The sequence below is a fragment of the Danio aesculapii genome, chromosome 7 (assembly GCF_903798145.1).
Source record: "Danio aesculapii chromosome 7, fDanAes4.1, whole genome shotgun sequence".
NCBI lineage: Eukaryota > Metazoa > Chordata > Actinopteri > Cypriniformes > Danionidae > Danio > Danio aesculapii.
In genome coordinates, this window is record NC_079441.1 from 11,625,977 (window position 1) to 11,652,987 (window position 27,011).

Genomic DNA, 27,011 nt, shown 5'->3' on the forward strand with positions numbered 1-27,011 from the left:
ATTCAAAATAAACAATTCAAAACAGTTCAATAAATGTTTCTCAAGCACCAAATCATGGTAATACAACATATTATCATTATTCATTTTAATATTTACATTAGATTTGTCCAGCTTTCGTGACATTTTGGCTGCTTTTGCACAGGATGAAATCTTTATTTACTCCCACCACACATCTAAAAGCAGCTACTTCGTAAGTAATAACACAAAACAATGTGAACCACAACTCACTTCAGTTCCTGTCATGTTGGAATATTTAATCAATTTCATGTGTGTTAAATAAAAAAGGTCAGGAGAGGGTTTTCATCAATTCACAAATATTAGTAATTTATTGGATACAAATGAACAATTCGATTAACAGAATTCTGGTTATTCCCAATGCAAGAATTACATTCAGGAGGTGCGCAACAAATCTACATTTCCTGACTCAAGAATTTATACACAGGTGGAATTCGTCACTTGTCAATCATTCTCCTGTCTTCCAGTAGCTGAACCCAAACATACTTCCTCTTCTCTACAAATCCTCTGCACAACATTAAAAGCATAAGACTTTCAACTGCAAATATTCTGTGTTCAGTTTCAGCCCATCTCTGCTCACAGGTTGTTTAGCTGCAGAGCTCAAGTTAATTCTAGACATCCAGGCCTTTGCATTTCCATCAGCTCCATCTACTTCTGCAAAATGCTGATTGGTATTCAAGCATGTCACAGAGAAGAGGTTTGGTTAATATATCACCTTAAGCAATCCAAATGTTTCTTGAAAAAATAATAATAATAAAAAATAATTCCTTTTCCAATAGTCAATTAAATATTTGACAAACTGTGCCATTCCGTCGCTCCATAACATTTACAACCATTATCAAATCTCAGTCTTCACAATGTACAGGAGCACTCGATCTGAAATCACAGGAGATCTCATCTCCATCCTCGTTCAATTCTAAAATCTCCTTTCTTTTCTTTGGCAGTCTCAAGAGGAAAGTCCACTTGGAGCCAATTCGCGGAAACCCTGTCATTTCTTTTTTGGTCCTCCACTTATCGTCCTCGATAGCGTATTCCACAGTGGCTCTGCGGTTCACAGTGAACGCAGAGTCTCCTCTGACTACCGCGGTAAATAAAGCTCCTTTACTGTTCTCATACTGCCCAGCCAAGGCCGTCCACTGACCTGAAGTCAGATTATAACAATCCATTATGCACCTCAAAAAATCATCCGACGGCCCGTTCCTCATCACGTACAAATTGTCTCTGTGAGCCACCATGCAATGTCCGTAACTTTGATGCCGAACAAGGGTCGTGATCAACCTCCATTCATCTTTCTTTGCTACATATTCATAAATCTCGGTAGCATCTTTAGGCCTCCAAAGACAGATAAACAATCGTCTCATTGCTTTGGTACAAGCGACGTTGGATGCAGGTCTTGGAAGATGTGCAACAAAGCTCCAAGTATCCGATGAGACTTTATACTTTTCCACAGAAGACATCACGCTTTTTTCGTACTCTCCACCAATTACATACAGATCACCATCATATCCGACTAACGTACAGTTATACCGAAGCTGCTGAGGATTTGAAAACGTGCTCCACATGTCCGTCAACACATCATAGCAGAATCCTGAATCCACTACTTTATTAGTAATATCATAAACTCCTCCGACAATATAGATCTTATTGTCTAAAGCCGTTACTCCTGCCATGGTTGTGCTGGCGTTGAGAGGCAAATGTGTAAGAACCTTCCAGTCTTTCTCATCCTCATCAAGATAACAAACAGTCCTCAAGAAGTCCTGCAAAAGCTTTATACCTGGTGAATGAGTGCCAACCATGACGTACGTATTGGGAACTAAAGACTCAACATAGTCAATCAAATCCTCCGGCAAGCACTTTGCATGTTCTTTTAGATCCGAATACATGTCTCGAATAAACAAAGATGCACTTTTGAAGAGCTCAAGCAAACCGAAAGTCGACGCCGTGTGGTACATAAGAAGGCAGTTGTCTGAGTTTATAATATTTATAAGATGCTCAGTTAAAATCTTAATCTGAAGGAAGGCAGCACATTCGATGGCGTCGACGATTTCGTGATCGTTCAGCATTGGATTTTCGCCATTTATCACGCGGAGAGCGATATAAAATCCTCGAACGCTCGGCTTCTGAAGACTTATCTCATCCTGAAGGCATTCCTTCATCCCAGACTGGAAAAGAGCCCGGAAGAAATCGCAGTTCCCCTCAAGGAGGCTTCTGTCCAGCGTGAAAACGCTTTTGCCGAATTTCACTTTTATTTTTTGGAAATCCGTCGGCTGGTATAGCTTCTCTGAGCATGCACAGCTGCTGTTCTCCATCAAATTTCCTCCAGTCATTTTCGGTTGAACTCTAGAGGAAAGTCCGCTGTATGATCAAACCAGTGATCATCCATGGTCTTCTGAAAGGACAGTGTTTGGTTGGTGTGCAGTGTGTTTGTATTACTCCTGACTACCAGAATAGAATCGGCTATACATAGAAGTGAAAAGAGTGGCAGCATTATGCCGCTTGGAAAGCAGTGGCAGATAGCCATCGCTGTGGAGGGCAGCCGTCAGCAGGGTTATTTATCACTCTTTTGTTCTTGGCAGGCATTAAAAGCAGCCTAAATATTTCATCTTCTCCCTTTGATGAACAGGTGAACTGGCCCGAGCTGTAACAATGGTATGCCTGTATAGGGTCAGTCTTTATTCCTGGTGAACACGTGACTTCTCAAAATACCATCTGAATGTATTGTGACCATGTTATTTTGGGTGAAGGGGGGTGCCTGATGCAAAAATATATCTAAAAAGGCAGGAAAATGCTAAATGTAAAAAAGTAAAATGTTTACACATTGCCTACTTACTGTACACTGTTAATGGTTTTATAAGCTACACAGTATTTAACTGTAATATGAACTGTAGGACAGTTATGCAGTATGTTACTGTATTTTAAAGTATTTTTTGTGAAAATTACTGTATATATTACAATACTGTAAAGACATGCTGTAATGGTGCAGTAAATGTAAACAGTATTCATTCATTCATTTTCTTTTCGGCTTAATCTCTTTATTAATCTGGCGTCACCACAGCGGAATGATCCGCCTGTAAACAGTATGTTTGTTGTAATTGATTTACGGTAAGTTACTGGCGCACTCCTGCTAGTAAGTTACTGTAGATTCTATAGGAAATTGTTAACAGTGTACATATGTATGTGTCTACAGTATATATTTTATTTTTAAGCCCATGAGACAACACCACTAAGAAAGCAGTGGAACAACTGATTTTTAATCACAGTAAATGTAACAACTATTATTATTATTGTAATGTGAAGCAGGATGCTGACAAGGAAGTGCAGATCCAAACGCAGGTTTATTAAACCGAGTGTTCAGGCAAGCAACAGTCAACACAAAAAGGCAGGAAGCAGACAATGAAAAACAAACAAAACAAAGCAAGGTATGGAAGGCAAGAAAACACGTCGTAATGTTCACAAAAACTGTTTACAAGACTGAGCCATGAAGTCTGTGTGTGTGTGTGTGTGTGTGTGTGTGTGTGTGTGTGTGCGCTGTGTATATAGTCCTTGTAATTAGTCCATAATAATCCTCAGGCTGTGAGTGTGTGCAATCAGCAGAATCTGGAACAGGTGCGTGTGAGCGGTGCATGACTGGAACTTGTAGTCCATATACCAGCAGATTTGTAATCCTTTATCTGCCAGGATTAGATCGCTAGTGATTGTGAAAAGTATACCTAGTGTTATATTAATATATCTTTGTCAATCCTATAAATTCCTACAATAGCTTTATAAAGCAAATGGTAACATTTTACTCAAACGTGTACTTAATAAATTCAGTACATCCATTATTTTTCCTCCAAGTGGTCTCTTACATAGCTATTAATGATTTATACTGCTATATATAGCTATACTGTTTATGTGCACATACATATTTTGAGTAAAACACATTAAATGTCAAATCTAGAGAACTGACAATAGCTGTGAAGCCATCTCTTAATTTAAAGAATAATATTGATATACACTGAAAAAAATTATTCAAAGATGATTCCTTGGATTTACTAAAAAAATTTTACGTTAAGTGGTTGTAAATAATTTATTTAAGCTGAATTTAAACAAACAAATTAAGTTGAACATTGCTCAATTTAATTTGTTTGTATAAATTCAACACAAATAAATTGTGTGCAACAGTTTTGCATGCAACACTTTTTTCAGTGAGCACAACTTAAATATAACATGTAACATTTGTTGGTAATAAATATAGCTGTATGCATCTTGAAGAAAAGCATGTTTTGGTTGTGCACCATCTCTGCTGCAATTAATGTGGTTTACATCTAATAAAGATGTCATCTGAACAGGTAAGCCTCATACTGTTGTTTATTGGAAATTATTATGGTTTTAAATGATAACTTCTAAATAAGCCTTGCCAATGTTGATTCGGGTTTTATTACACATTTTCAGATTTTGTTTTAATATTGTTGACAAGTAATGCTATTTCCGATTTTTATATGTAATGTGTGTATTTATATAACGCAGTTAATGTGTATGGCCATACACCCAAAGCACTTCACAATCATGAGGGGGGTCTCTCTACACCACCACTGGTGTGCAGCATCCACTTGGATGATGTGAGGGTAGCCACAGGAAAATGGCGCCAGTGTGCTCACCACACACCAGCTATTGGTGAAGGGGAGAGAGTGATAGAGCCAATTTAATGGATGGGGATGATTGGGAGGTCATTATGGTTAAGGGCCGAGATGAAATTTTGTCAGGACACCAGGGTTACACCGCTACTCTTTACGAGAAGTTCCATGGGATTTTTAATGACCACAGAGAGTCAGGACCTTGGTTTATCGTCTCATGCGAACTATACTGGGGCATTAAGACTCACACAGATTGCAGGTTGAGCACCCCCTGCTGGCCTCACTAACACCACTTCCAACAGCAACCTAATTTTCCCATGTGGTCTCCCATCCAGGTACTGACCAGGCTCAGCACTGCTTAGCCTCAGTGAGTAACCGGTCTTGGGCTGCAGGGTGATATGGCTGTGATATGTGGCTTCTGGGATGGATTTAACCAATAAACATGGTAAGCAGCCACTTAGGGCCCCAGGAAATTTGGTGGCCCCCAATAAATACCCAAGTATAAATTATATGTAACATAGTTTTCTTTCGTATTTTCTAGGGTCTAACACATAAAATTGTATGGTAATTACTACATCCCTGAAAATTTGTCCCCCACCTCCAATCATGAAGCCGTCCAGCAGTCAAATCAGGTGGTGCAATGGGTAGCATGATCGCATCACTGCAAGAAGGTCGCTGGTTCGAGCCCCAGCTGGGTTAGTTGGCATTTCTGTGTGGAGTTTGCATGTTCTCTCTGTCTTTTTTTGGGTTTCCTCCGGGTGCTCCAGTTTCCCCCAAAGACCAAAGACATGCCCAAAGACCTCCATATAGATGAATTGAATAAGCTAAATTGGCTGTAGTGTATGAGTGTGCATAAGTATGTATGGGTGTTTCCCAGTGTTGGGTTATGGCTGGAAGGGCATCCGCTGCGTAAAAGTTGGCCGTTCATTCCGCTGTGGTGACCCCTGATTAATAAAGGGACTAAGCTAAAAAGAAAATTAATGAATGAAAGAAATGTTGAAAAGAGAATTGAGTAATATAAGAAAAACATATAACATATAAGATATAAAAATACATAAACAAAAAATATACAAATAATTATAGTAACAAACAAGCAAATAAATAAATAAATAATAAATGCAAGGGTGCATATTAGGACTTCTGGGCCCCCAAATCACTAAGTCCGTCCCTGTGTGCCATACAACAAAATGTGGTTAAATATACTGCATCTGAATATAATTTCATACTGTAGTCGTCGAAACTCATTTACTCAGCCAAATTCATGTATTTAAAAGAAAAGTTCCAAGATGACTTATTGTTCTGGTGTTCACTTTACCTTTTCATGAGACCTCAGCAGAGGATTTGTGAGAGGAAGTGAAGTACAAATTTCAATCCAAATTTAGCACCATAACCTATGATAATTTGGATGCAGCGAATGTCTCATTATTACACATTTCACCAGGTAAACTTCTTGAGAATCAAAATTTCGATCGCCCTGCGTTTATTTACAAAACTAGACAAAGAAATGTCAAGTGGTATCTTTGCTTGTCACTTTATCACGTGACAGTTTATGATGCAAGAAAATAATTTGAACAATTGTCACTTGTGCACAAACGAAAAATACATTTGTTACCTTGAAAATGACGATAAAAGCAGTTACAATTGTCAATTTTAGGATCTTCAATTGATTTTTTTAAATTAAAAAAACCTTTATAATGTTTATAAACAAAACAGTCTTTCAAAATCCAAACTCTTATATTTATTAATATTTTTTAGGAAAAGGAAGCAAAGGATGAAGTCTCTTAAAGCTATAAAAATGTAAAAGCTAGTAAATGATCACAAATCTGTATTTGGCTTCTTGTTAATGTCTTCCATTTTGCTTTGTTTTGGTTTTTTTTTTTTTTAATTATTAGTAAAGCTATTTGGATTTTCAGTTATACTTTTGTTTTGACTCTTGAGTTTTTACCTGTAGGCTAATATTGTTATTTAGAAATGCTAAAGAAAAACTAACTCTAAATTGGATGAATAGGCTACAAAATAGCCAAGATCTAGCCAATATAACACTTTATAAAGCTTTAGTATTTTGTTTAAAACGTCGCTGAGGAAAATGCGCGGGAAGAAAAGCTCAACCGAAAATCTCCTCATTTAAAGGTGATTGACTATGATTTTTAAAACGTTTACAGTGTGAGATTTGAAGTACGTGGGAGGCGGACCCACATTTTATCATGTGCTCCAACCCACCGAACCAAAATATCCCAACATTTCACTCCTCATTTCCATCCCGCAACATCCTCATAAGCCAGGAGTCCACTTGTAATAAGAAAGAAAGAAAAGAAATAATAAAGCAGTGTAAAACAAACGTCTTTTGCGTGAATTCGATACTTGGATAGTTGTGGAGATGTGGATTACGAGTACATTAACGCGCTCCAGCCGTTTTGTAGAGATCGCGTTTCGGTGAGAAATCAGCATCAGCAGGTATGAACTCAGAGACTAAAACGGGCTGTTTAATTCGGATCTGCTTCCTCATGCTAATCATCTAACCAGTCTTCAGGATGTCTCTAATGTTCGGGAAAGCAAGAACTTGCAATATCGTCACAGTTCCCGAGCACGAGCCCTCAGAGGTGAACATTGTGATTTTAGGAGCGATGGGCTCTGGAAAGTCAGGTATGAATAACGCTTTTATGAATATACTCTATTTTCATGGCGTGTTTACAACAACAAACATCGTTTTCATTGTACCAGGCTGAAATCTTTAGGCTACATATATTATAGCCTAGGCTACACGTCGTCATTGCAAAGTAACTTCAAAATAAGCGTTTTATATACAGTTGAAGTCAGAATTATTAGCCCTCTTGAATTATTAGCCCCACTGAATATTTTTCCCCATTTTTTGTTTAACATAAATAAGTTTTTTCAACACATTTCTAATATTTGATTTCTTTTATCTTTGCCATGATGACAGTACATAATATTTTAATAGATATTTTTGAAGAATCTAGTATTCAGTTTAAAGTGCAATGCAAAGGCTTAACTAGGTTAATTAGACAAGTTTTTAGGGTATTATAAGCAAATCATTGTATAACGATGGTTTGTTCTGTAGACTATAACACAAATATATGTTGGTGGGGCTAATAATATTGACCTTAAATGTTTTTTTTAAAGAATTAGAAAAAAACAGTTTTTATTCTAGCCGGAATAAAACAAATCAGACTTTCTCCAGAAGAAAAAACTATGGGAAATACTGTGCAAAATTCCTTGCTTTGTTAAACATGATTTGGGAAATACTTGAAAAAGAAAATTAAGTATACAGGAGGGCTAATAATTTTAACTTCAATATGGATCAAACGACGAAATGAGGTTTAAAACATCAAAACAATAACACAATTAGTAAATGTATACTTCTTAGATTTGTAATGTTTTGTTTAATTTCATTTAGGGTTTTTAAAGCCAAATATGATTATTTTCCTACATTGTTTTGCTATAATTTACAAGCATTAAAGTCTCATTCAGCGGAATAATAGTTTATATAGCAATATGTAGTATCAGGTATATTTATCTATAAGTCTGTCACGATATATCTTTTTTATTGTACAATATATTGCTCCAAAATATATTGAGATAAACAATATTATTGTCATTTTAAGACCATTTTATGCCACTCATTATATATTGCCAGAATGACAATATAATATCAGCACAATGCAAGTACACTCTTCCAAAGAACAATCTTTTATTCTTAAGACTATTTCATTTAATTATAGTCATGTTAACAGTTTAATAATTAGGCATTGAAATCAGAATGTGAAAGTGCATATCCTAAATCAATATTAATAAATGTTAACAAAAAAGTGCAAGGTAAAAAGTAACAGAGGCTGCAATATCTGCTACCAGATCAACTTTCAGTTGTCAAACACTCACATGAAAATATATTATAGTCATTAATAGTAAATACTGTAGTGTTTTTTAACCATACTGACACGTGCAATAGAGATGTTGCACATCAGCTAGTGTTGCTAGAATTGGTTTTTATGTATGGGCGATATATATTTTGCATCACCAAAAAATTATTGTGACAAATATTGTGACAGGCCTATTTAGAAAAATAACTATTTGTTGTCATTTTTGGTGCAGCCAGTGCAGCCACCAAATGCTCGATAATTCTTAATTTTTAGTCTTTATTCTTTATCTTTAAAACCACTAGGTTACTCTATTTTCCCAGTTTTCAATCATTTAAAATGTTGTAGAATTTAGTATCAATACTTATTCAAAATATAATATACTCACTCACTTACTATCCTTCGGGTTAATTCCTGAATTTTCATTGGCTGCCACAGCCGAATGAACCATAATATAATATAATATAATATAATATAATATAATATAATATAATATAATATAATATAATATAATATAATATAATATAATATATTTTGTTTGTTTTGTTTGCATGTTTTCTTTGTGTTCACTTTTGTCAATTTAATCAGATGTAAACACCAAAATGAGACATGACGTCTTTGACCCATATACAGTTGAAGTCAGATTTATTAGCCCTCCTGAATTATTAGCCCCCCTGTTTGTGTTTTTCCTCAATTTCTGTTTAACAGAGAAATTTTTTTCAACACATTTCTAATCATATTAGTTTAAAAACTAATTTCTAATAACTGATTTATTTTATCTTTGCTTAAAGGGGCTAATAATCTTGACCATAAAATGGTTTTCAAAAAATTCAAAACTGCTTTTATTCTAGCTTAAATAAAACAAATAAGACTTTCTCCAGAAGAAAAAATATTATCAGACATACTGTGGAAATGTCCTTGCTTTGTTTAACATCATTTGGGAAATATTTAAAAAAGAAAAAAATTTAAAGGGGGCTAATAATTCTGACTTCAACTGTATGTAGTCCTGTCACAATAATTAATATATCGAATTATCGCCCAACACATAAACATGACCTCAATCATTTTTGGTGATGCAATATATATATATATATATATATATCGCTGATACATAAAAACCAATTCTAGCAACACTTTAGCTGATTGTGCAACATCTCTATTGGAGGTGTCACTGTCAGTGTGTTTAAAAAAACACTATAGTATTTACTATAAATTACTATAGTATATTTTCATGTGTCTGACAACTGAAAATAGATCTGGTAGCAGATATCGCAGCCTCTGTTACTTATTACCTTGCACTTTTTTTGTAAACATTTATTAATATTATTTAGGATATGCACTTTCACATTCTGATTTCAATCTCTAATTATTAAACTGTTAACATGACTATAATTAAATGAAATGTTCTTAAGAATAAAATATAAGGTGTTCTTTGGAAGAGTGTACTTGCATTGTGCTGATATTATATTGTCATTCTGGCATTATATAATGAGTGGCATAAAATGGTCTTAAAATGACAATAATATTGTTTGTCGCAACATATTTTGGTGCAATATGTCGCACAACAAAAAATAGGTATCGCAACAGGCCTACATATAAGTATTTTAACTTTTTCACTTCTCTCTGTTTATTTATTTTTTTTGTACCATTTACTTACCAGGGGTGTGTTTCCCAAAACCATCGCTAGTCAACTAAAGTCGCAAGTTTCGTCATTACAAACATAGTTCGTTGCTTTGGCTTTACCCAAATCAAATCCATCAGTCCATCGAACATTCGCAAAATGCGTAGCAAACTTTTATGCTTGCCACTGCACCTCTGGAGCTGTAGTTAGAGACGTTGTTTTTGGCTGTGTTCTATTCGCAGTTATCCTCCCTATGCCCTATTCATTTAGAACAATCTAACATTTAAACTTGGAATGATTTGAAAAAAAAAAATAATTAAAAAAAAAAAAAATATATATATATATATATATAAATATATATATATATATATATATATATATATATATATATATATATATATATATTAGTCATCACTCTTAAGTGTGATTTGCTTTCAAAGTATTTTTACAGTTAAGTTTTAGCGATCTTCATATTGACAATTGCGCTCCCTTCACAGTGCACTTTGAAAACATTGATGCCATTTTGAACGCAGCCGTGGCTCATGACGAAAGCTAAAGGTGACCTGTTATTTAAAAGCTGAATTTACGCTTACTGTAAATTACAACCATTAACAATTTATATATGAGATTAGAATATGTGTTAGCTAAGTGGTTTGTAATGAGTGCATGTTTTTACCAAAACTAATATTGAATTTTTTTTAAGTGCGTGTGTGTAAAATAATATAACGTTATACAAAAAGTTATGGGCATTTTCTTTAAAGAGTTGATACTCCGCCCCGTTTAGAGGGTCATTATGGAGGTTTTACGTTATAACCATAACTAATGTGGTTCAAACGATGGATCGTTTCATCGTTCATTTCTCAAATGATACATCGTACTATGATAGTTCAGCCATTAGAGTTATGTCGTTGTTTGGGAAACGCACCCCAGTTAAATTGTGTTCCCGACACCATTCTTAGATATTTTTGTTGTTTTTGCTGTTGTTGTTGTTGTTGTTGTTGTTGTAAAGTTAACCATTGGTCAGAAAAAGGTCAGTTATGGTGCCGGTTAAAGGGCCATTTGACAAAAGATGCAAAAGATTTCTCATCATCCTCTTGGGATTTTCTTTTATGTAATCCAGAAATATTTCTGAACTCAGAGACTTACAGGAAGTTTGTCTGTCCCCGCAGCACTTACTGTCAAATTCCTCACCAAGCGCTTCATCAGTGAATATGACCCCAACCTCGGTGAGTTTCTCAACTTTTATGATGAATAATATATATGATATAATATATATAATATAATATAATATATATAATATAATATATATGATAACAAATATGGTAAAACAGGTAGAAGGTAGAAATCATTCAATGAGTGACTGAACTCTTGAATCCAGTAAATAATTTTGTCTTCCTCCATGTTTTTAGTGAGATTGGTTCTTGTCTTATAACACAAAACATACTTGAAATTAAATCATACAGATTATTATTTACATTACTAACTCCAGTGCTGTGCACTACAGTTCAATATAATGACTATAACAAATGTCAGATGAATCACTTTAAACCTTAAAAGAGTTTAACATAGAGACATAAATGTCCTTGTAAAGCCTCATTCTCATTTCCATGCCACTCTCTTTGGCAAAAGATGAAAAGTTAAGGCTTATACTGACAGCTTTTATGCATTTAAAATGACAAGTTTGACATTTTAGGACTCGCAGGCTTTGCCAAACCACTTGAAACCTTTGTTTTAAGTCTTTTCCAATTGCACAATATCCATGTTTTTTACTTAAAATGTGTCTTTTGTTGTTGTATCTATGGTTATATTATTAAGGTGCTATTATAAGATTTATTGATATTTTAGAAAAATGTATAAAGTTTTTGTTTGGGTCTTTAGTATAGTATTAGTATAGTATAGAATGTTTATTATTTTAGTATGGTAAAGTACTTTTGTTGTATTTTTGTTATTTTTTTAGTTCATTTTTTCATTTCAGGTTTATTTTTTTTTAATTAAGATAAACAGAAGAACAATGATAAATGTTTATGATTAATGATTAATCAATTAGCTATTATAATATATATATATATATATATATATATATATATATATATTATATATATATATATATATATATATTATATATAATATTACAATGTTCGCAATTAGCTAATAATAATTAGCTAATAATAATAAAAAAAATAATAATAAAAAAGAAAAAAGTAATAAAATAATGATTTTTTGTGCTTAATCTTCATTAATTGCATTCCAAAATGAAAGTTTCTTTTGCATATAAGATATGTTTGTATACTGTGTATATTTATTATGTATACATTAATACACACATGCATGTACATATTTGAGAAAATGTTTCTTTTTATTTCTATATAAAAATATATGTACTGTAAAAAATTGTATTATTGTGTTTTATTTATGTATGTGCATTATATATATATATATATATATATATATATATATATATATATATATATATATATATATATATATATATATATATATATATATATATATATATATATATAGAGAGAGAGAGAGAGAGAGAGAGAGACCTGAAAAATCACATGGACAGAAGTAATCACAGCCTTTGCTGTGAAGCTCTAAATTAAGCGCAGGTACATTCTGTTTCCACTGATCATTATTGAGATGTTTCAGCAGCTTAATTGGAGTTCACCTGTGGTAAATCCAGTTGATTGGACATGATTTGAAAAGGCATACACCTGTCTATATAAGGTCCCAGGGTTAACAGTGCATGTCAAATCAAATCAAATCAGGCCTTTATTTGTCACATAAACTTTCGTATAATGAAGTAATAATGAAATAATTTTCGTATAATGAAAAAAGCCCAGCAATCAGCACATAAACACAAAGACAAGACACAACATTGCCACAGGGGATGGGAACAGGGGGTGTGGATATAGTCCGATGAGGGCAGGCAGCCATCTGGTCCTGCAGCCATGGGGCGCTGGTCGCAGACCCCCTCCAGTGAGTGAAAGCACACGAAGGCGTGGTATGAGGGGATAGGTAGTGATTGTCTGTCTGTAGCTGTGTATGTATGTGTGCGTGTAAGTCTGTAGAGTCCAACAGGTGTCCTTGACAGGGAGCAGGAATTTCAGAGCGTCTCCTTATCTTGCTATTTGGGAGAAGTTGTTTTTCTCCAGCCAAGGACGTCTGGCAGGAAAACATAGGGCGCCGAAAGATTAGAAATAGTACTTCAACTTTAGGTCAGTATCTGCCAATTTCACAGATATTTAATGTCCATCACTCGTCTCCAGATCTGGCCAAATGTTCTTGCAGAGCCGCTAGTTTCACCCCGATGTTTTCAAATTTGTAATCTAGGACCATAGTCTGAGCATTTGCGACCCTACCCATATGCGTTTCAATCAAGCCTGCCAGCCTGGTGGGGTTTTTAGCAGCACCGACTGCTCATCAGTCGTCGATACCCCAGGGCCCCGCATAAGCCCATCAGCAGAAACCCTGTTATCAAAGTTCAGAATAGGTAAATATCTCCAATATCCTCCAGAGACAGAGCAGCCAGGCACAGGACACGCCACTTCTCCCACCCGTCCATCACGTGTCCAGCTGCAAACGTCCCTGCAGGACAAATGCACTCTCCCGAGTCCCAAACTTCTTGTCGAGAAGATGGTGTAAATCGCATTCAGAGACCAGTTGATCAAATCCATAATTCCTTATTCGTTTGGATAGCAGGGCATGGAGAGCCTCAGAGATAGAATAAGACGAAGACAAGAGGAGCTAGCAAGGAGAGATATTGGACGGAGAGGAAAAAAGTGCGACCACCTTCGCCGAGAGCCAAAGAAGAAAGTTAAAGCACAAACCAAGCATGAAGACAAAGGAATTGTCTGTAGACCTCCCACACAGGATTATCTCGAGGCACACGGCTGGGGAAGGTTACAGAAAAATTTCTGCTGCTCTGAAAGTTCCAATGAGCACAGTGGCCTCCATCATCCGTAAGTGGAAGGTTTAAAACCACCAAGACTCTTCCTAGAGCTGGCTGGCCATCTAAGCTGAGTGATCGGGGGAGAAGAGTGTTAGTCAGGGAGGTGATCAATAACCCGATGGTCACTCTGTCTGAGCTCCAACGTTCTTCTGTGGAGAGAGGAGAACTTTACAGAAGGACAACCATCTGTGCAGCAATCCACCGATCAGGCCTGTATGCCTGAGTGGCCAGACGGAAGCTACTCCCCACCTGGAATCTGCCAAAAGGCATCTGAAGGACTCTCAGACCATAAGAAACAAAATTCTCTGGTCTGATGAGACTAAAATTGAACTCTTTGGAGTGAATGCCAGGCGTTACGTTTGGAGAAAACCAGGCACCGCTCATCACCAGGCTAATACCATCCCTACAGTGAAGCATGGTGGTGGCAGCATCATGCTGTGGGGATGTTTTTCAGCAGCAGGAACTGGAAGACTAGTCAGAATAGAGAAAAAGATGAATGCAGCAATGTACAGAGACATCCTGAATGAAAACCTGCTTCAGAGTACTCTTGACCTCAGACTGGGGCAATGGTTTATCTTCCAGCAGGACAATGACCCAAAGCACATCGTCAAAATATCAATGAAGTGGCTATCAACTCTGTGGATGTCCTTGAGTGGCCTAGCCAGAGCCCAGAGCTAAATCCTATTGAACATCTCTGGAGAGATCTGAAAATGGCTGTACACCGTCACTTCCCATCCAACCTGATAGGGCTTAAGAGGTACTGCAAAGAGGAATAGGCAAAAATTCCCAAAGACAGGTGTGCCAAGCTTGTGGCATCATATTCAAGAAGAGTTGAGGCTGTAATTGCTGCCATATTTAATGTTTGTAATAATTGGGTTTGCTTTTTATACCTGGTAACCCTGGTTTTATCACATTTACAACTTGTTCAAATGCAATTCAATAATGGAATAATTAAAGGTTATAATAATAATACAATACTACAATAAAATGCACAAGCATGGCAAAACTATACATTTGTGAAAAACTCCATAATTAAAAGAACTAAGACAAAATAGTCACACTTTACAGTAAGGTTTGATTAGTTGATATATTTACTGACATGGATTATGAACAATACTTGTACGCCTGTTATAACTTATAGTCCAGCATATAATATTGCATTATTAACATCCAAATTCATGCTTGTTAACATTAATGCACCTTGAGTTAACATGAACTAACAATGAAAAACTGTATTTTCAGAACAAACACTGTAATAAATGGATTGTTCGTTGTTTTTTTTATGTTTGTAAATCTATTAGTTAGTATTATCTAATAGACCCTTTATTGTAAAGTCGTACTGACAAAACGCAGTACATTTTATCTGCTGCAAAAATCATTACTGCTTCAGTGAAAAACAGTTCTTTTGGGTTAATTTTTGTAATTAAAACACCATAAATACAATACATATTCAATTTTCAGAAGACACTTACTCTTCTGAAGAAGTCGTGGACCAGCAGCCAGTTTTAGTGAAAGTGATGGACACGGCGGATCAGGTAATGTTTCCTATTTGTCTCTTTGGAGATTAAAATATTTGATCCCACTCTATTTTAGGTGACCTTATTATGCACTTATACTGAAATTAATCATTTGCTACAATGTACAGGTACTTACTGTGTAAATAAATGTTTTTACATTGTACTTATGATTGATTTAATACCTTCATGTGATTACATCTGTGATTAATTAACATGTTTAATTACATTGTTGCCCATCCCTTACACATTAACCCATCCTTAAACCTACCCATACCACCAAACTTTTCTTTAACCCTATCCGTATCCCACCTCAAGAGCACCAGAAGTCTTCTGCAATACGTTATAAACTCAATAAGTACATTGCATTTATATTTTGATGCAAGTTCAAAGTACTTAAATCCACCTAATATAAAGTGAAACCAAATATTTTCCCTCACTTTGATTGACTCTTGATGTTTGCACCAGATTGACCTCCTCATAATACACTCAAAAAAAGAAAAACGATTTTTGCTATTTGTTCAAACTACTTGTTTGAAATGAGCTGAAGCAACACAATTCCGGAGATTGCTTAGGGGAAACTTAATTGGTTTATGTTAAATCCACTTAAATTTGTTAAATTACCTTAATCAGTTTGTGTTGGGACAACATGAATGAATGGTGTGGAACCACAAACAAAGTCCTGGCTGCAGAGAAAGGGGATACAGGTACTTGACTGGCCTGTCTGCAGTCCCGACCTGTCTCCAATAGAGAATGTAAGGCACTTTTTGAAGCACAAAATGTGACAATGAATACCCCGTACTGTTGCCCACTTTAAGACTTGTTTGTAGGAAGAATGGGACAAAATTACACCTGAAACACTTTAGCACTTGGTGTCTTCAGTCTCTAAATGTCTTTTAAGTGTTGTGAAAAGGAATGGCAACATTACAAAGTGGTAAATGCTTAACTGTTCCAACTTTTTTTAAATGTGTTGCAAGAACCAAAATTAGAATAAGTGTTAATACGTAAAATAAATCACGAGGAACACATTAAGTGAAGTTTCACAAACTAATTTCAAGAGGAGCACGTGATATGGTTAACTGCAGCTGGCCACCCATCTACATTCATTAGTTAGCCAATCAGATTAATGCCAATGCACTATAAGTAGCCTAGCTAGTACTACTCTCTTATCTTCGTTTTCCTAAGAAACCCCCCATTCACCCCTTCTCCTGCTTTCCTCCTTTACCACGGGGAGCTCTCGAGAACCACCTGATCTCGTACTCCCCTTACATGCTCTATGGACCAGGTGGGAGCCCTGGGCTCAACTATCTCCAAGCTCAGGGTTCTCTCCCGGGACAGCATGCCAAACCTGCTAACAGTTGTCAAACAAAATCTAAGTGTGAACTCTTGAAAAAATGTTTGTTGTTTTTTATTGTCTACTTTTTCTGATTTGGGGTTGTATATTTACAACACTTTCTTAATGGTCTTAATTAACTTTCTCATTCAGAAAGTTTGTTGCATAACCCTATCAGCTCAACAGAATGCAAACAGATGTGTCTTTATTTATATCAGGATGGACCGGTGAACTGTGAGCGCTATTTAGGCTGGGCCAATGCCTTCATCATCGTCTACAGCATTGACAACAGGAGGAGCTTCGAGGTCTGTCAGCAGTATTTAGAGACTGTGAGCCTTTACTCCAAAGGCCTGCAGCCGGAAGCTCCTGTCATCCTTCTAGGCAACAAAGTGGACATGGAGAGATACAGGTGAATAAAACAACACTTTCTAGTAGGGGTGGGGAATATTTAGCAACTTCCCGATCCGATTCTGATTCTGTCACGATTCATTCCAGAATGATTCTTGATCTACATTTTTTTCCTATTTCTCAAGCTGTGCAAAATACATCTTTCCAACTTTACATTTTAATAAGAATTAGAGTTATGCAAATGTGTTGGATTTTTATACGGATACAGCAATTAAACTAGAATTTCTGATGATTAATTTCAACAAAATTATTTATATATATGCAGCCCGGGCTCATTTGCGAATATTTACCCAGGTCTACATTTCTGGGGACAGCGAAATACGTGACCGGAGCTACGTCTGCTCGCAGTTTTTGTTTTTGCAAATCCACCAGAGGCCGCTGTGTACACTTTTTGATGATCTCAAATTCCTCTAGCGCACCCTCTTCTCACGTAAATCCACCAGAGGGTGCCATATACAGTTCAGCTAACCAGGCCAGATTGCTGTCATCTGACTGACCCACTCACCCCGTCCCTAAACCCAACCGATAGTGTTTTCAAAAGCAATCTAGAAAAAGAAAAGCCGTCGTGGCTGCGTGATTTCACTACATTTTCAGCCTGTTGTTGTTGTTGTTGTTGTTTTTTTCACTTTTGTTTTACTTGGTTTCTGGAACTGTTGTCTGCCGGACTCAAACCCTGTTGCGCAGTCAACTCAACTTCACATTCCAAGTCCATCGACATACGCGATGAGCTACTAGGCAATTCACCTATAGCCCATGTCTTTGGACTGTGGGGGAAACCGGGGCACCCGGAGGAAACCCACTTTAACACAGTGAGAACATGCAAACTCCACACAGAAATGCCAACTGACCCAGCCAGTACTCCAACCAGTGACCTTCTTGCTGTGAGGTGACAGTGCTAACCACTGAGCCACCAATTCACAGACATTCTGTGTGAATGAGGCACTTCTAAGCATAGTATCCTAGTATATCCAACACACAAAAACATGAGCTTTAAAAATGTGACCTCTTAAAAGCGTCAAATTTCCTGTTTCAGAGCGGGTGTTAGTCCAAACACCAACCGAGCATACCAGGAAATAGTGCATTTACATAGTTGAATGAAAGTCCTTCTGTCTGTTTGACTGGAACAAAAACAAATGACCCGCGACTAGCTGTAATTACAACAAATGCATCTCGTACCATCACAGATTATTTAGGTTTTCGTCTATTATGATCCTAAAGTGTTTAAGTAAGGATTCGATTGCTCCGGGAAATGACCGCTTATTGCTTTTATATTCTCCGTTTATTGTGCAAACACAGTGCGTGATTTATGATTTATCACACTTACAGTAACAGCTGGACTTCATCTAATCTAGCTATTTATGTAACTGGTTCATTTGCTATTATTTTACTGCTCCTCTCCAGTTTATATGCATTTTTTTAGCTGCTCTGCTATACACCACCTCACAAATGTCTTGTTCTCTCTCCAAGTTTTAGGAACAACAAATAATAACTTGACTTTGATTATTTGGTATCAGAGGTGGTTTATATGAAAGGCAAAAGCCTCTAGATTACACTTATTTTACCAAAATAAAATATGATCATGCCTTTATTTTGAATGATTTAATTAGACAGAAGTCTTGCCACTTAACAGAAATAATGTCCAGTATAGAATATAAAGTCATGGTGCAGTTGAAAAAGAGTTAATATTGTGTATGACTCCCATGAGCTTGGAGGACTGCATCCATACATCTCTGCAATGACTCAAATCACTCATTAATAAAGTCATCTGGAATGGCAAAGAAAGCGTTCTTGCAGGACTCCCAGAGTTCATCAGGAGTCTTTGGATTCATCTTCAATGCCTCCTCCTCCATCTTACCCCAGACATGCTCAATATTGTTCATGTCTGGTGACTGGGCTGGCCAATCCCGGAGCCCCTTGACCTTCTTTGCTTTCAGGAACTTTGATGTGGAGACTGAAGTATGAGAAGGAGCGCTATCCTGCTGGTGAATTTACCCTCTCCTGTGGTTTATAATGTAATGGGCAGCACAAATGTCTTGATAGCTCAGGCTGTTGATGTTGCCATCCACTCTGCAGATCTCTCGCATGCCCCCATACTCAATGTAACCCCAAACCATGATTTTTCCTTTACCAAAGTTGACTGATTTCTGTGAGAATCTTGGGTCCATGCGGTTTAGGTCTTCTACAGTATTTGTGATGATTGGGATGCAGTTCAACAGATGTTTCATTAAAAAAAAATCGACCTTCTGCCACTTTTCCAAATGATCAACTAGAAGTCAAGTTATTATTTGTTGCTCTTACAACTGGGATCGACAAAACTTTTGTCATGTAGTGTATTTACTGACGCGTACTAAGTATGAACGAGCATTTATTAATCATAGTTTAACATTAACTATAGCGCATTATTAAAATCCAAATTCATTAGTTAATGGACTGTGAGTTAATGTGAACTAACAACGAATGACTTTATTTTCATTATAGGTTAACAATGATGATTAAGTACTTTAATAAATGTATTGTAGGTTGTTTGGTCATGTTAGAAAATACATAATATAAAAATTAACTAATGGTTCCTTATTGTACAGGATCTTAAGCAAATATTAGCTTATAATACATGTTTTCTATTTCACGGTATTCATTTGTTTAATGTGAAGCTGAATTTGAAGCATTATTGTTCTAGCTTTCAGTGTCACATGATCCTTAAGAAATCATTGTGATTTGATTTGCTGCTTCAGAAATATTTCTTATCATGGAAAACAGCTGTGCTTAATATTTTAGAGGAAAATATGAAAAGAGATGTTTTTCTCCCAGCGTTTAGTTAAAAAATTGACATATTTTGTAACCTCTCTATCATTGCTTGATCAATTAAATAAGTATTTTCTTAACTTCCACTACTGATCCTTAAACATTTGAAAATTGGTGCCATTTTTAAAAGGATGTTTATTAATTAACCTTATAAAGACCTTATAACTTCAATAGTGTAATTGTTCCTTTACCGGTGTTTATCACATTAATTATTTCCTGATATTATCAACTAATTTACTGGTTTAATTGAGCTTTTAATTACTGTTTGTAGAATGCAAAAACCTCCAGAAAGTGCCATCTGACATTTTCTTCGAATATTTGTATTTTTCTCTGTGTAGTTTCAGTAATTTCACTTGTATGGCAAAGAATATATTATTTTCATTGCTTTTAATGTGAAATAACTGATCATAAACATTGGAGGACGAGTAAAATGTCAGATGGCACTTTTTTGAATCGGAACTCTTCATTTTTGGTCGATTTATTTACATTGTAAGACCTCATATTCTGTGTATTTTTCGCAATATATTTTTGATGTTCACTAAATAGGTCCAATTTATCTAATCATGCTTTCATAATGCACGCATTTATAAGGATAGTTAGCCTAATATATTTGGCATTGCTTTATTTTGATGGTCACATGATGGGCACATTTTGTTAAATTAAAACTAAATTATATTGCAACTACATGCCACTTAATTCTCATTACAGTGTTAGTAGACTCTCTGCTTATTATCTGCTGATGTTGCTCCACCAATAGACATACAACTGACTATAAGCAACTTTGCAAGTACATGTCAACTTACTCTAACTCTAACCTCACTAATGCTCCATTAGTATAGTATAGAGAACTATAAAAAAAAGTCAAGTTCATAGACAAACTTCATGGTGTCTTAAGAAAACCTTGTCTGAAAGTTTGAAGAAGCTTTAAAATTAAATAATTTAAGTAGATTTTGAGAAGTTTGAAGCAGTTGGCATAGATCGAGAACTACATAGGTTAGCATGTTTCTAGTATGGATTGGCATGTTTCTTGCTAGATGGTTGCTAGGGTGTTCTGAGTCGTTGCTAAGGTGTTGCTTGGTGGTTGCTAGGGTGTTTTGACTGTTTGTTATGGCGTTGCTAGGGTGCTCTAGGTGGTCGCTAAGGTGTTGCTAGGGTGTTCTGAGTGGTTGCTAAGCGGTTGCTATGGCATTGCTAGGTGGTTGCTAAGATGTTGCTAGGCGGTTGCTAGGGTGTTCTGAGTGGTTGCTAGGCAGTTGCTATGGTGTTCTGAGTGGTTGCTAAGGCGTTGCTAGGCGGTTGCTAAAGCGTTGCTAGGTGGTTGCTAAGGCGTTGCTAGGTGGTTGCTAGGGTGTTTTAAGTGGTTGCTAAGGTGTTGCTAGGCAGTTGCTATGGTGTTATGGGTGGTTGCTAAGGTGTTGCGAGAGTGTTCTTGGTGGTTGCTAAGGTGTTGCTAGGCGGTTGCTAGGGTGTTCTAAGTGGTTGCTAAGGTGTTGCTAGGCAGTTGCTACGGGGTTCTGATTGGTTGCTAAGGTGTTGCTAGGTGATTGCAAAGGAGGTCTAGGTCATTACTACGGTGTTGCTAGGTGGTTCCTACGGTGTTCTGAGTGGTTGCTAGGTGGTTGCTAAGGTCTTCTGAGTGGTTTCTATGGCATTGCTGGGCAGTTGCTAAGGTTTTCTATGTGGTTGCTAAGGTGATTTTAGGCCATTGCTAAGGTGTTCTGAGTGGTTGCTAGGCAGTTGATAGGGTGTTCCAGGTGGTTACTAAGGTGTTGCTAGGCAGTTGCTAAGGTGTTCTGAGTGGTTGCTAGGCAGTTGCTAATAAAAATTACCATGGTTCTAGTATGAATTAGCATGTTTCTAGTATGATTAATATGTTAGTATGTCGTTAGCATGTTTCTAGTATGGATTAGTATATTGCTAGTATGGATTGGTGTGTTGTTAGTATGTCCAATGGAAAGTCAGGGGCAGTTTTTTACAATGGGACAGTTGCTAGGGTGCCGTAAGTGGTTACTAGGGTGTGGTTAGTAAGCTGAAAGGTCATTAGTGATTGGCAGACTGGTAGTCTGAGTTAAATGAGCCCAGTCTTAAGTCTGTATGACAGTCTGGTGGAAAGTTATGAGGTCACAAAGTTTGGTCCAATGTTAAGTCAATGGGACGTTTCTGAATTTTCTAGGACAGTTTTTGGAAAACCATAAGTCGGATCAGTTGGAAAAGATATAGCAACTTAATTCAGTATAGCTTGGAGACTTGGAGTTAGTTTGGTGGTTGTAGTATGAACAGTCTAGGAGGAGATGCGTACAGAATTTAGTCTCAGAAGAAGACGGAAGAATAATACGTTTATGTAGTATAACAGAATGTTTGCTTTCTCAAGCCACCATAATTAGGTAAGACTTTATTTTGATGGTCCCTATTGCACATGTTGTTGACTAAAAGTTGCATTGCAGCTACTTGTCAATCATTTCTCATTTGAGTATTATTAGACTATCTGCTTAAAATCTGCTGATACTGCTCCTTCAACAGACATTTAACAGACTATATGAAATGTTGCAAGTACATGCTAACCCTAACCCTAAACCCAAACCTAACAGTCTACTTATAATCTATTGAGAATTAGTTGGCATGTAGATGCAATGTAACTTTAATTCAACAAAATGCGTTAAGGGGACCAAAATAAAGTAATACCGAGAATTAGTATTAGTAGTCTACTAATATACTATACTAATAGTCTACTAATACTCTAATGAGAATTGGTTAACATATAGTTTCGGTAAATATTATAATCAACAAATGTGTTAAAAGGACAATCAAAATGAGAAGATATTTTGAAGAATGCTGTACACCGGTAACCACTGACATCCATAGAAATCAATTATACAAATCAGTGGAAACCCGGTTGAGCATCTTTATTCTGATGAACACAAAAGAAGATATTTAGAAGAATGTTGTAAACATGTTGTAAACATGTTGATTACAACGTTCTTCAAAATATCTTCTTTTGTGTTCAACAGAATAAGGAAACTCAATCGGGTTGAGAATAAGTGAAGAGTGAATAAATGATGACAGAATTTGTATACTTTTGGCTGAATTAGAGTTAAACATGTCTCTCTTTCTCTCTCTCTCTCTCTCTCTGTTTCTCAGACAGGTGAGCAAGGCAGACGGTGCAGCTCTGGCTTTGCGCTTCGGCTGCCTTTTCTTTGAAGTCTCCGCCTGTTTGGACTTCCTGTCAGTTCAGCACATCTTCCATGAAGCGGTCCGGGAAGTCCGGCGAGAGATGGAGAGGGGCATCCGTCCGCTCTTCATCAGCGAAGACAAGTCTGCAATCAGCCTGAGCTCTGCTCCTCCGCTCACTGCCTGCTATAAAGAGCTTCCCACACCGGCTACTGCAAAGCTGGTTACTGTTAAATCCTCCAGAGCTCAGAGCAAACGCAGAGCCCCGACGCTGACACTCCTCAAGGGCTTCAAGATCTTCTGACGCCCTCTAGAGAAACTGAAGAGCATCTGCAGGAGGGAACACTCCTATTGTGCTGTTTTAAAGGGCACCTACTTTACCCCTTTTTTAAGATTTAATATTAATATTATGGCTCTTCTGAGTGTGCCAGTTTAGGTTCAGTTCAAAACCCAATTCAGATTGTTTTATTATAATGTGTTATAAAGTGTCATTTTGGGTGTGTATACACAGCTCGCTGTTTTAGGGGTGTGTTGTTTCATATGAAAATTAGTATCGACTTCCCACCCAACGTAACAAGGGGGCGGAGCCAAGAGCTCCCCTGCTTTGTGTATGGCAGCAGACTGGCAGACAGAGAGAAGCAACATGAGTGAGAGGACCAGCATTCAGCCGTACATGTACAACTCGGACACAGACCAAGCAGAGAGTACAAAATCATTTGTGTCTTTGTATAGTTTTACAGCCAACTGTGTGCTAGTTTCAAGTTCCGAGCTTGTACACCGAGACTAATAACCACACACACTGAATTAACTTTGACTGAGGTTATAACTAAAGGGCATTACACACCGCATGCGCCGCTCAGAGCCACGACACGGCACACCAGACGTGCACAATCGCATGTTATTTAAAATGAAACTATTCAGATGGCGCTCTGTGGCGTGGCAGAAATATGAACAGTGTCCTGAGACGTGGCTGAGCGCCCCTGACGTCGCCGAGCGGCGCTTCTAGTGTGCGACCTGCTTACGGCAAGTTCGTTATTTCCAATGGAGGGACGCGCACGTGAGGCAACACGTTCGCAGCTGCACCTAGTTGAGATGACAGGGAGCTTCTGTGACTGCAGGAAATGCAAACAGCTGAAGTTTAAGGAAGACGCAATGATAAGTACACAGGTTTGCAAACCCACCTAAAGTTACAAACAATGGCGCCGATGAGAGCGATCATGTGGTGAATGTTGATCTTGTGTTGAGCCCAATGAGCCTTATATCTAAAAATAGAGCAAGGGTGTTTCTTTGGTGACATTACTTTGACTCACACGCTGAAAATGGCGGACGTGAAACAACAAACTGATGATATGGTGATGCGCGCCTGTCAATCAATATTGGTGGGTGGTGGGATCTCACTCCTACGTCAATTTGCGGTCGCTCTGAAAACCGCTCCAATTGGTCCACTGTTTTTATGTTGTTAAATTGAAAAAAAAAGGACTGGGTGTGTTTATATCACCCCAATATGACGGTCTATACACTATACCTACACACATGTCTGTCCAAACAGCTTGAAAAGTAGATTTTTCACCATAGGTGCCGTTTAAAGGAACACTATTTTTGGCTCATTTTGCAAGAACAGTTGAGTTTTAATATTTTTTAATCCATTCAGCCGAACTTTGGGTCTGGCAGGAGCACTTTTAGCTTAGCTTAGCATAAATCATTGAATAAAAGTAGATCATTAGCATCTCGCTCAAAAAAATTTAAGAAAAGACTTTGATAATTTTCCTATTTAAAGCTTGACACTTCTGTAGTTGTATCATGTACTAAGACTGACGGAAAATGAAAAACTTGCTACTTTCCAGGTTGATATAGCTAGGAACTATACTCTCATTCTGGCCTAACACAGCCATATCACTATGCAACCGAAGACCGGTTATACAGGTTACCAGGGCTGAGCCTGGTTAGTACCTGTATAGGAGATCACTTGGGAAAACTAGGTTGCTGTTGGAAGTGGTGTTAGAGGGGGCAGCAGGGGGCGCTCAACCTGCGGTCTGTGTGAGTCCTAATGCCCCAATATAGTAAAGGGGACACTATACTGTCAGTGAGCACCGTCTTTCGGATGAGGCGTTTAACTGAGGTCCTGACTCTCTGGTCATTAAAAATCCCATGCCACTTCTTGTAAAGAATAGGGGTGTAACGCTGGTGTCCTGGCCAAATTCCCCATCCCTTACCCATCATGGCCTCCCAATCATACCCATCCACTGAATTGGCCCTATCACTGTCTCGCCACTCCACCTACAGCTGGTGTGTGGTGAGCGCACTGGCTCTGTTGTCCTGTGGCTGTCGTCGCATGATAGACAGTGGATGCTGCACACTGGTAGTGGTGTGGAGAGACAAACACCCCCCACCCCCCACCCAAATAGTTGTGAAGCAATTTTGGTGTTTGGCCATAGATAATAAATGCACTTTATAAGTACAGACATTACATTTCTAATTGAATAACTTTGCTGCTGTGCCAGTGCTTAACTAGTTACCTAACTGGGGACTATTTTCAGGTGCTGTGTAATACCTTTGCGCCTCCTGTAGTCATGGTACAGCAGTAAAGTTCCTTGATTATTGCAGTCTCAGGCTGCATTTGATTGGATGTTTTCTAGTCAAATTACAACAATGATCATTTTGCCTTTATTTTTTTAGTTTATCTAAGTTTATATGAAACTTTCCATAAATGTGGGACTCTTATTTTAAAAATAGGAGGGGCAAGGATACACATTGTTTTTTATACATTGCTAAGCGATGCAGATAGATGCTGAATGTTGGTGCCGATGTGCGTACACTGATAGAAAACATTGTTTCCAGTTTTTTAGTGCTTCATGTCCAGTGTGCATCAGGATGCAAAATGCAGGATATACGGATTATACATTTATTCAGCGCCACCTCTAAGAGGCATAATAAGGTCTGTTTAAATGTATTTTTTAGTTTAAGTAAATCTGTTGTAAAGTCCCATCTGATTGGTCAGATTTGGATATTGACAACCTATGAATGCAACACACAAATGCTTGTCACATAAAATGAATGTATTGCATACCAATATTATAGCTATAATAACATTTTTTACGATGTATTGTGCAGCCCTAATTAAAACCTTTTTAAAATAAGTTCAAGATGTCAGTTTTTTCAAGGGAATTTTGATTTCCCAGTTCTTGACCCCTTTAAGCATTTTTGATTTTGTTTTGGAGGTCTTCTACAAGAGGTTTACATCAATTTGAGGTTCAAATAATATAATTATTATATTAAATATCATAATATCCACTGCAGCATCAGCCCTTTTCTCACAAAATCTGAAATGGACAACCCAGGCTCATTCTGAAAACGCACCGCTATATACATTTCTGGAGAGTGCCAAAACAAAGTTTTTGTTTTCATGAATCCAGGCCGATGTGTACGCTTTTTCAGATCTCAAATTTGTCTCGCGATTGCCATTCACACCTGCTGTTCTCACGTAAATCCACCTGAGGCCGCTGACTGACTGACTTACTGAATGACTGACCGATCGACTGACCCACCTTCCTCCTTCCCTAAACCCCATCAATAGTGTTTTCAAAAGCACCAACTGACCCTCCCACCCACTTCCCTAAACCCAACCCACAGTTTTCAAAAGCAGTCCAGAAAAGCAAAAACCCTCACCTGATATTTACCATGTTTTTAGATTTTACCACATTCTC

General features: G+C 37.2%; 2 protein-coding genes across 2 annotated transcripts; one reads left to right on the forward strand and one right to left on the reverse strand.

The window, feature by feature from the left end:
- Positions 1-246: 246 nt before the first annotated feature.
- kbtbd13a (kelch repeat and BTB domain containing 13a) lies at positions 247-2,415 on the reverse strand. The gene has a single exon (XM_056462705.1). It carries the CDS (start codon positions 2,340-2,342, stop codon positions 861-863), a length of 1,482 nt encoding a protein of 493 aa, XP_056318680.1. The 5' UTR covers positions 2,343-2,415; the 3' UTR covers positions 247-860.
- Positions 2,416-6,889: 4,474 nt separating this feature from the next.
- On the forward strand, positions 6,890-26,952 carry rasl12 (RAS-like, family 12). The gene is made up of 5 exons (XM_056461043.1): positions 6,890-7,274; positions 11,297-11,353; positions 15,544-15,617; positions 17,148-17,338; positions 23,278-26,952. The coding sequence occupies exons 1-5, from the start codon at positions 7,163-7,165 to the stop codon at positions 23,609-23,611; spliced, it is 768 nt and encodes a 255-aa protein (XP_056317018.1). The 5' UTR covers positions 6,890-7,162; the 3' UTR covers positions 23,612-26,952.
- The last annotated feature ends 59 nt before the right edge of the window (positions 26,953-27,011 follow it).

Excerpts from the sequence above, each read along its gene's own strand:
- kbtbd13a (XM_056462705.1), bottom strand. The coding sequence starts at position 2,342 with ATGACTGGAGGAAATTTGATGGAGAACAGCAGCTGTGCATGCTCAGAG.
- rasl12 (XM_056461043.1), top strand. The coding sequence starts at position 7,163 with ATGTCTCTAATGTTCGGGAAAGCAAGAACTTGCAATATCGTCACAGTT. Across the intron at positions 7,275-11,296 it reads GATGGGCTCTGGAAAGTCAG|CACTTACTGTCAAATTCCTC; the intron begins GTATGAATAACG and ends CTGTCCCCGCAG. Across the intron at positions 17,339-23,277 it reads GTGGACATGGAGAGATACAG|ACAGGTGAGCAAGGCAGACG; the intron begins GTGAATAAAACA and ends TCTGTTTCTCAG.